General features: G+C 37.9%; 1 protein-coding gene across 1 annotated transcript in view; it reads right to left on the bottom strand.

Annotated features, from left to right (window-relative positions):
* Positions 1–2,148: 2,148 nt before the first annotated feature.
* LOC118321824 (glypican-5-like) overlaps positions 2,149–10,713 on the bottom strand; it is a gene marked incomplete at its 5' end in the record, with an annotated part of 37,701 nt that continues 29,136 nt past the window's right edge. Inside the window, 2 exon segments of the mRNA XM_035653345.1 lie at positions 2,149–4,992; positions 5,101–5,207. Of these exon segments, the coding sequence (XP_035509238.1) occupies positions 4,894–4,992; positions 5,101–5,207 (206 nt within the window).

Raw genomic sequence — 10,713 nt, 5'->3', positions numbered from 1 at the left:
TGTATCATAAAAATGTGGCTTAAAACTTGATAAAATGTCAATTTATGAAACGTTATCTGAATAAAATGACAAATTTCTCTGGGTTTGTTCAAGTAAACAACTCAACAATATATATAACACAGGTCTAGTGTTTTCATGTGGAAATGTTACATATTTTATCTTTAAGTGGCAAAAAAAAACGTTATTGCAGGTTTACCAGAAACAATTATTAGATGAGAACATTGAAGGAATGGTTGGGATAATAAGGGTTTATTATGGTGAGTTAGATGATTCAGTGCTCTCTGTTCACACAGAAAGTGATGTTAAAGTGCCCTTCAGCAAGACACTTAATCCTTGATTGCTTCAGCAGAGCTGCTCTATGTTGGCATTATAGACTGCGGATAAGGAGGCTGCCAACCACTGTGAAGTTGATCAGCTTTCAGGGTTAAATGAGTCCTAAACACCCAATCCAAATTTAGACTTGTGCCACCACATCACTGCCATATATATTCCATCAGCAGTTAAAATTCAAGGATCTTACACCCAGAAGCATAAATAAAACAATGGGCTTTTCACTTCCACTGCTCTAATGTGAGTAACTGAAAGATCTGAACACCTGAGGCTTAAGAGAGGCAACCTATCCAATGTTGGTCAGTCTGGCTTATTCTGGATGGAGTTTTACTGCTGAGAGGGAAAAGAGGTTGTTCTTCAGTCTTAGGTTGCAGTTATTCACTATAGAGCAGTATCTGCACGGAACAATAGAACTTGATTGGGTCAAATCAGAACAATTCAAAGGTCCCTTTCCAGATAGACGGACCCAGATTTAAAAGTGCCCACTACAGGCATGCATTACCTATTTTGACCTTTATAGCTGGGCCATAGCACCTTATACATCCAATCATAAATCCAGTTGCATTGTTTTGTGTCTATAAGGCAGGCAGGTGTGCTTCCCGGTGATCCTTACAACCACATGGCTCTCAATACCTAGACAGCCTCTAGTCACATTTTTATAGCTAAAACAGCTGCAACATGTACACAGTCAGTAATCTAATACAATGTGTGTCTCGAAGGCTGCAAACACTGGCGAGGATAGGAGAATAAATATGATTTAAAATGCACAAACCTCGATCTTCATAACCCTTGGACAGGGTTAAAATAATCACATCTCTGATTTCATTAGTGCTGGCACAGAGGAAGGATGTTATTCAGCGGAGCAACCTCACCAGCTTGTTGAAACAACATCCTGCAAATCCCCTGTCTCGCTCCCTCTTTCTGTCATGAACTCTGATTCATCCTAGTTTCCTTTTCACCTTCTTCACCTCTCATCCAGCCTGCTGCCTCTTTTCTGTCTCTTTGTTCTGCTCAGGGATGTGCAGGGTGTACTGGCTCTTTGTCCTCTTTTTACTTTCGAAAAGTTCACTTCTAGGTAATTGAACACTGATGATTCCTATGAACAAAAATAATGAATAAAAAAGTAAAAATATTGCATTTAAAGACATCTTGAAACAACATTCTGAGACAGAAACAAAATATATGGGTGGGACTATATTGTGCCAACATCAGGATGAGGAATGGAAACACCCTTTCTCACAGTCTTTCCCCTTCATACTCACTCCCCCTCTCTGTGTCTTCCTCTTTGTGGCAATTTGCATTCAATGATGTCTTTATTTCCCATCATCCCCTGGCAGCTTCCTGTGCCAACCAAGCAGTCTGTGCCAACTTCCTGACCATGCCAATCCAATCACAGTAATCTCTCAAAGGGCGAGAGGCCAAAGAGCTGCAGCTGCGTTCCCATATATATTTATATGTATATGTACACTTAAGGATCCAAACTCCATTCTGTTTAAACCCATTTTAGCAGCCCAGATACAGTAAACAAAAACAACCCAAATATGTTTCCAAATGAAGTTTATATTTTATGTTATGAGAGATGGCTGAAATTCAACAACAATATTTTTTATCTGCAGGATGAATGTGCCCAGCTACAATACGGCTCAGGATTTAAATTTTAATCATATTGAAAACTCTGTACGTAGGTAGCCATGTGTAAGTAAACATTATTGATTATTTATTTCTGGTGTACATCTGGTTGCAGTTATTTTTGTGGCTCCCACATGCATTCTACACGGAGACTGCTACACAAAGACGAAGTACAATCGTATCTGAAAACAGTTTATTACTGAGGATTTTAAGATGAAGATTATGACACAACAGAGCAGCAGGACATGGTGCAGTAGGTTTATTTACATTTCACATAAGAGTCACCAGTTTAGTTTGTTAAATTGGCACGCAGCAGTTCTCAGAGTATGGTACGTAAAAACCACAGTCCCCTGTGTTCCTGCATACTACTACATTACAACAAATTAGAATCTCTAAACAAAAAGAGCTGTAAACTTCGATTAAAGTACATTTATTGATTTGGTAACAATTTATAATAAGGGTACAAGTCATATACTTATAAGTATTACTGAAATAATGCATGACTCATGATGATTTAATTAATTAATTAATGCAAGATTACTGGATGATGAAGTAACTTAATAATTTTTTAGTGGTGAAAAACAGGAATTCATGTACATCCTGCATTAATTAAGGCTTTAAACCATCATGAGTCATGCATTAGTTAAATACGACTTAAGTATATTACTTGTACTCTTATTATTAAGTATTACCAAAGATTTTATATAACAATGACACAGCACAGCTCACTCCATGGCACACCAGTGTGCCTCAACACACCTGCTGAGAACCTTTATGACAACACAGCACTAGAGGAACATCAGACAGTAATTTCTATTCTTGACATAACATTGCTCCCTCTCATATACAAATTTGCACCAACGAGATTCACACTTTATTCATAACAAATATATGAAAACATATTTTTTTATGTGTTTAAAATAGCTGTCAATATCCCACCCTGATCTTACACTAGGTTGAGAAAACAATAAAATGGTGCATATCCATCCTTTATATATATTCACTTATCCTGTTTAGGTCTCTGTACGTGTGTGTGTTGGTGGTATGTTTATGTAGGTCAACTAGCAAGGGCGATGAAGGATGGAGGGGTTGGCCTGAATCCAAAATCTCATCTCATTTGGGTATAACGTTTAAATAGTAATCAAATAATAGGACATTTGTTTGACAGATTATGTTGTAAAAGCATCCCGCTAGCTAACAGGGTATTTGGGCTCACTGCCCAGATAACTCGCACGCTTCAGCTCTTAATGGTATTTCTCAAGTTGTCTCATCTGTCACTCACGTTCCTTCATAAATAAACGCTCTCAGGTAATGAAAGAAGAACATTTATTATATGGGAATTTTGCTATTGTCAAAAGACTATGTTGAACAAAAATGGTGATCTGAGAAGAAAGTTGGTCATTCACTGAGATAAATGTACCCAGTGTCCTTCAGCTGGGTCATTTGTTCCATTTGAATCAGTATTCCAGTTGTCTGTCCTGCTGTTGTGTGCAGTTTGGGGGGTTTGAGACTCAACAGAGAGCCTGGAGGACTTGATATTCCTAATTAATATGAATTACATTTAATTCACATGTTTGGATCTGGGCTCAGCTGTACTGATCAGCCTCTTGTTGCTTCGTCTCTTGTCTTCACTGGATACGGAGACAAGCTGATAACACGTGTATCAGACTTAGAAAAAGCCATAACTATATAATATTTTGTTGGATGTCTTATGTATTATCTCAGTGCAGTTTTTATTTAATACAATTGGAGACCAGCCAGCCTCTGAAATCACTGTGACAGTTCAGTGTTTGCACACTATAATGAAATTTCAGATTACCCATATTTAGTTCATATTTAGTCTTTCCTTGTATTAGGTGCTTGCTAATGTTTAGGGCTTTTTTTAACAGGGCTTTCTTTTGAGGATGGTTGTGACAGCTTACAAGTAAAATTGATGTTGAAATGGAAGCTGTTACAGCTCTCCCTTGAGAAGTCTTATTATCTTATAGTCACATTTTCTGAAACTACCAACACTATAAAAGGTATTGTGTGCCTAAAAAGGACAAAGGACACAAATTTTCGGGAGAGATCTCGGCTGTTAAAGGAATTTGAATTTTGAATAAGTCTCACACAATTAAAACTCTCAGCATACTTGCCGCATAAATTAAAAAAAAGAAAATTCCCCAGCTTGCATGAACAAAGAGCATACTTGTGTGGGAAAAAAAAGTGACGTATTGGCTTCAGTCTGCACAGGCTGACAGGCCAAACTGTCAAATTCTTCATTATGCTGCATGGCCATCTGTAAATGCTCTGAAGTATCACATAACTGGTTGTTGTGCCCTTTGAGAAACAGTCTTAATGTCCTTTTCCAGCCTATGTTTAGCTCTCTGCGCTTCGTTCCCTTCAACATTAATAAGTCCTCACAAGTTTGCCTTCTGCACACTGTTGCTACAGTGAAGGCCTCCAGGTTGAACTTTAGCTGTCATGGATCTTAATATCTGTGGGGGATACATAATGTAAAGGTCAAACTAAACCAAACAACCCTTTAACATCCAAGTCAGTCTGCCCTGTCCTATATTAGTCTCTATTTACACATCAAGCCATTGTTATCTATAGAAATTCTTTATATAAATATATAATATATATATATTTGTATTTACATCTCTCTTCAAAAAAAGTCAGTAGTGCTGTGCAATCTATCCTATCAGAGTTAAATACAAATAAACAAACACATGAAGAGGTCAGTACAGGTAACAAAAAATGCATACTGTGCACCTGCAACTGTGATGAATCCACACTTTGTCTCACCAGCCGGTTCCACCCGAAAACAAAAACAATCAGAGTGGTTGACTTGTGCTTACAGAAAACTCCACATACTCAACTTCACCACAAAACATATGTGGTTGTCTCTCAGTCTTTTTGTCTCTGTCAGTCTAAGGGATCATCTCTCCACGATCAGCGGTGTTCCCATGGTGACAGCAGTAGGAGCAGCAGGGTCACCAGGGTCAAAGGTTCAACGGACAACCTGTTGGACGCTGAGCCTCGAACAGCCACCTGACGGAGAATATGCAATAAGATTCAAAGTTATATGAGAACGGACCAGGCAGTACAATCTACGGATGTGAAGGGAGGAGTAGCTGTGACCTATAGGTACAGGTATACCTTTGGAGGTGAGAGGTGATGAGGGGGGACGGGGCGACGAGAACGAGGAGGAGCCATGTCCTTCGTTGCTGGACTTCGGCCGCTGGATGTATCACCTGTGTCATCCCCTGAGAAAGACAGAAACAAAATATAATGATACAGTGTAGGAAACAGTACGTAACGCTGTAAGAACATAAAGTATAGCAGTGGTGCTGTACTACTTTATCAACGCCACCCTCCCGGTTTCAAATATGTTAATTTGAATGGATTTTAAACTGGATGTTTTTTAACACTATTAATAGACATTGTGATCCTGGAATAACCTACTTACACTTGGACTCTTTAAAAAAAAAAAAAACTTTTTTAATGCGATAATGTAGGTTTGATCAAGTTTGTGTTCATACTTCTACCACAGCTGGACTTTTCAACCATTTATCCATTGTTTTTAGCTATCAGTTTAGACTTTTCTGCTCATCTGCAAACTAGTTTTCAGACACTCTTAATCACAGCACGTGGTTCTAAAGGTTCAGTGTAGGATTTAGTGGCATCTAGCAGTTTGCAGAGTTGCAGATTGCATCTCACTCGCTTCAACCTTTAAAGCACGAAGGAGAAACTACGGTGGCTGTGAAACACACATTATGGGAACGGCCCTATCTAGAGCCAGTGTTTGGTTTGCCTGTTCTGGGCTACTGTAGAGACATGTCAACATCTGTAGATGAACACGTGTTATGAAAACACAATTTCTATATTCAGGTGATTATACACTAATGTCAACATACCTATGAATGCTATTAATATTAATATTGCATTTCTGCCAATAGATCATCCTCAATGTTAAACACTAGACCTTTAATCTGGTAGTTTATTGGTTATACTAAATTGTGTAATTTTGCTTGACTTCTCTTTATTTCTTTAAACAGTTTGTTCCTTTTAGTATATTTTATTTTCAGTCTGGTCCAGTATAATTTATCTACATTTTCCCTTTGCTTTTATTATTGTTGGTTGTATTTTTTCCTCTTGTGTGACACACTTTAAAGCTTTACAATGGAGATTTACAGCTTTACAGATCTATTATCCAAAATAAAGTATGTATTATAGGAATGACAATAATCTTGAACATGGGAAATACAGTACTTCATTAATCTAGTTTTACAAGCAATGAGGCCACATTTGAGTGACTTTAAGTGTCTGAAAAGATCAATTAAACGAACCAAAACAAGTTCAGGCCTTTGCAATCATTTTGAGAAATCTAGTTTAAAAATATCTCCATAAATAAACAAGTCCATAAATTTTACAGTCTGAGTCAAGATTTGTGGAAGTCATTTCTGGTTCTGTTTTTAGTCTCATGATTGCACAAAATCTTGCATTAGTTATGGCTGTTTTGTTGTTGTTCAGAACGGAAAGATTTATGAATTTCACCCCACCCACTCAGAGCTTTGCACAAATGTGAATACTGTTACCTTATACACACACACACACACAAACACAAACACTCAAACACAGATGTTTGAAATGTTGCTTCACTCAATGGGCATACAGCCGGACTTTCACAGCTGCTTTAACACTTTCAGATGCATGTATGTAGGTGTGAGTGTGTTGGCATTACTCCAGGCCCCTCATGGGAGAAACTCAGGTAAATGAGTGGATTAGGACAGCAGGGAGACAGATTGTGCTGCCAGCTAAACATGCACACACACACACACACACACACACACACACACACACACAAGCATATCAGCCAGAGACATTCTCATACTCACCTGTGCTGTCACAAAAAACACTCAGTCACAACATGCTCTGTCCTGGCACACACACACACACACACACCTGCTTGGGCAGAAATCTGATTCTGTCTCTTACAATACACATTGTCCTGCAGTACAATAGACAAAGAGCCTCTTTCAGTCGCTCTGGAATGAGGCGAGTTGGTAATGTTCACACACTCACACAAATATTAAATCTCATAATACAGACATGGAGAAAGCAGGAAAACACCCACATAAACATGCACACACAAAGCGTTAGAAATTCAAAACACACACATAGACACTCTCCTGCAAACAAATTTGAAAATCCGTATGAGAGATGCATGGTGTGTTTTTGTTTTTGACTGTCTGTGTTGATGATTCAGATGATTTACTCACAGCAGAATGTTTTCCAATTAGGAACGTCTCCTTTATTGTGTGCTCTCTTGACAAATAGCTGCACGGAGCAAAATGGGACCCTGGGCTCATGGCTGTGCAAAGTGTGTGTCTGTGGGTGTGTGGTCTGTTTTGTGCCCATCTGTTCTCATCAGAACTGAAAACCTTGTGTCACATCTGGAGTGAACCTGTTTGAGGAACTGCATCATATTATTATTGCTTTTCCACCACAAGAAGTATATTGTGACAAATTCATGTTTCAATTTCAGCCCAATAGCTGTTACTTGTGTCATCACTGTTCTTTAAAAAATTTAATTAAAAAAAAACTGACCTTCTTTTGCTCCTACAGTGAGCTAGTTTAGATGAAAAAAATGGTAAGTTAATTTGTTATGTCCCTTTAACTGGGCCAAAAAGGACATTTTCATTAATTGTTGACAATGAAGAGCATAAACAAGGTTACAGTGAAGGTAAATTAGGCAGTGAAATGATGATTTTAGAGGAATAATAAAGGAAAAATAGTGTTAGCAGTTTGATATGTGAAGGTATGATACATATTTTTGGTCACAAGATTAATAACATATTACTTTTTTAAGATATAAGCAAACTGATGTTGAAGAATGAAGATCTGGGTATGTGGTCTATAAATGAAAGCAGACAACAGTAAATGCAGTGATTGAATATATTAGACTATTATATTTACTCAAGTACTGTAGTTAAGTACAAATTTAAGCTACTTGTACTTGAGTATTACCTGCTACTTTACCACTCTACTTTAAAGGGAAATATTGTACTTTTTACTCCACTACATTTATCTGACAGCTACAGTTACTTTGTATATTGGTGGTTCAACATGGCAGACCTCATGGAAGATATAAACTGCTCACTCTAAGGTAAACTAATTATACACTAATTAAAACATTGTTTTCCATTTTTAATTTTATGATTAAAGCAGTAAATCCTTATATTTTGAAAGCTGGAGGCAGCAAATATTTGGCATTTTTGCTCAATAGATGATATTGATCAAAACTGTAATTCCAGCACGACAATAATCCAAAGTAAGATAAGGTTCATAATTAAACTGAATGTCTTAAATCAGTCACTCCAAGTTTGATATTGCAGCTTTGTGTGTGTGTGTGTGTGTGTGTGTTCTGATGCGGGTGGCAACACGCAGTCTCCTCCTACATGCCCTTCAGCATGTTTGTCTCTTAGCAACAATCCAGAACATGTCACATATGGCGGATTGGCTCGAAATAAGTGCATGCACACACACATACACACACATTGCCAGAGATGAGTGATGAACAATGTCATTGGTCATACTCATGTGGTAGTTTAACCTTTACTGCAATGAGTAATGAGTGAGTGTATGTTTGTGTGTTTTTGTGTGTGTGATAATAAGAATGCAGGAGTGAGATTTGAAGGATCCCGCCAGTGAGATGCATCGGTGAACTGCAGAGCCCGGGTCAGTACAACTGCAGATCAAAGTTTTTGCCTTCTTCATCCACGGCCAGCATATAAACAGCTTACGCTTCCATTCATGCACAGTTTGCATCCCCAGAGGAGTTAAACTGAATGGTTACCATGTATTGTAGCCGGCTAAAAACGAGAGCTGGTGAAAATATGTGATACATCATCCCCTCCTATACAAGCAAATAAATGTGTCCTCTTCACCAGTGACTTGTAATTTAGATACTTTTCCAAAATAATAAGATAAAAATGGAATTGGATTCAAGCAAAGCGTTTGCCCTGGGGTGACAGTAAGGGTCCCAAGCAGGTGGAGCAGGACCATAAATCAAAGCTGTGGTGACCCACAGGAAACTGACTGGCTGCCAGGGCCTAATGCATCTCTCTCTCTCAATCGATCTCTCATCTCATCTCCATCAATCATCATCAATCCATCATCGCTCCTAATTCTCCACACACACACGTCAACACAGACACAGTTTGGTGGGTTTGATGAGGATGTTTTTAGCCTAAGAGAGAAAGAAATGCCTAGTTGCAAAAGGAACATTGTAAATTATTGACATTATTCTGGCAACTGGCATAATTATTCACAGACTGTAACTAATTATGTGTTATGATGTCATGTGGAAAAAATAAATGATTGGACTAATAAACGGTTTCCAAAGCCAGACAAAATACCACAGATGAATACGAATAAAAACATTAAAACACAATATTTACACTGAATTCACTCGCTTGTTTCTCTAAAAATGCTCTTTGCACATGTACGTTACAGTAATTATTTATTCTCAGCCAAGAAAGCTTTAAAATCCTATGCTGAAGGTTAAATATGTTATTGTTTTATTGATTTACTGTTCACTGTGTACAGGAGCAAATGTGTACCTGCTGACAAACTCATGATTATTTTTAAAAAGGTTATTGTTTTATTTAATTTAGTAGGACTTCACTATTTTAAGTATAAATAAAACTTTGATTAGACTAAATAAATACATGTTCATCTGCGTCAAATATAAATGTCAGTATAGCTATACAAATAACAGCTATTGTTGAGAAGAAGCATCATGTCTTTGGTAAACATTTATTTGCCCAGTTTGAAAATAGACACATTTTAGCCAATGTAATGCTGGTGTATTTAACAGAACTGAGATTAAACATGTAATTATACCATTTCCATTGTTTTTTATTTGCTGTTTTTGTGTTATAAAAGCAACTGACCATCCTGCCAAAATCACAATTTTCACCTGTGCTTTAATCCGCTGTAATGTTCAGACTGCATGGTCCGTAACAAGCATTCCCAAAGCATCCATTCCAGAGAATCCAATACCCAGACCTCAGCATTACTGTGTTTAACTCTCTTTCATGCTTTCCCCCAGTCTGCCATCTGAAACAAAACCCAACTGACAACACAGCATCTTCCTAATAACAGCAGACAATATGTGCGCGTCCATAAACAGAGTGTGTGTCACTGAAAAATGTTAGCTATGCTTTGATCAGGCAGGTCTGTGTGTAAACCAGAACTAAATCAATGCATTTTAATGTAATAAACAAGGAAGAGGAACATTTGTGCTGTCTCGTCTTGCCTCAGACGGTAACCTCAGGTAGCTCAAATATGATGTTAGATATACAGTGTGAGTGGATGGTAGTGGAATAAAGGATATCAGAGATGTATGATCTGATGAGCAAAAGTGAGCTGACAGCAATGGTGAAATTGTACGTATGTGTATAAAATGGAGTGCATTAATGATGGTGTCTGATATCAGAAACCCGTAGTGTATTGTACACAACTGTCAATTTACATCCCAATTAGACCCACCCTCAAAAAGAATACAACAGACATTCGTTCTCTCTCTCTCTTACACACACACACACACACAAATGATGTGAGGTGACCTTGAAAGGCGTCTGGATAGCTGGTGTGTGTGTGTGTGTAGGCGTGTAAATGTATCCCTACCATTTCCAGCTGAATCAGTAATGAGCATTTCATTACTTCAGCCTCAGTTCCCCAGGGAGGAAACACACACACACACAC

This window comes from Morone saxatilis, unplaced genomic scaffold, assembly GCF_004916995.1.
Source record: "Morone saxatilis isolate NCDOM2014 unplaced genomic scaffold, NCSU_SB_2.0 Contig12, whole genome shotgun sequence".
In the NCBI taxonomy this organism is placed as follows: domain Eukaryota; kingdom Metazoa; phylum Chordata; class Actinopteri; family Moronidae; genus Morone; species Morone saxatilis.
Note: the sequence above shows the minus strand (reverse complement) of the source record. Positions and strands in the feature narration are given on the sequence as shown.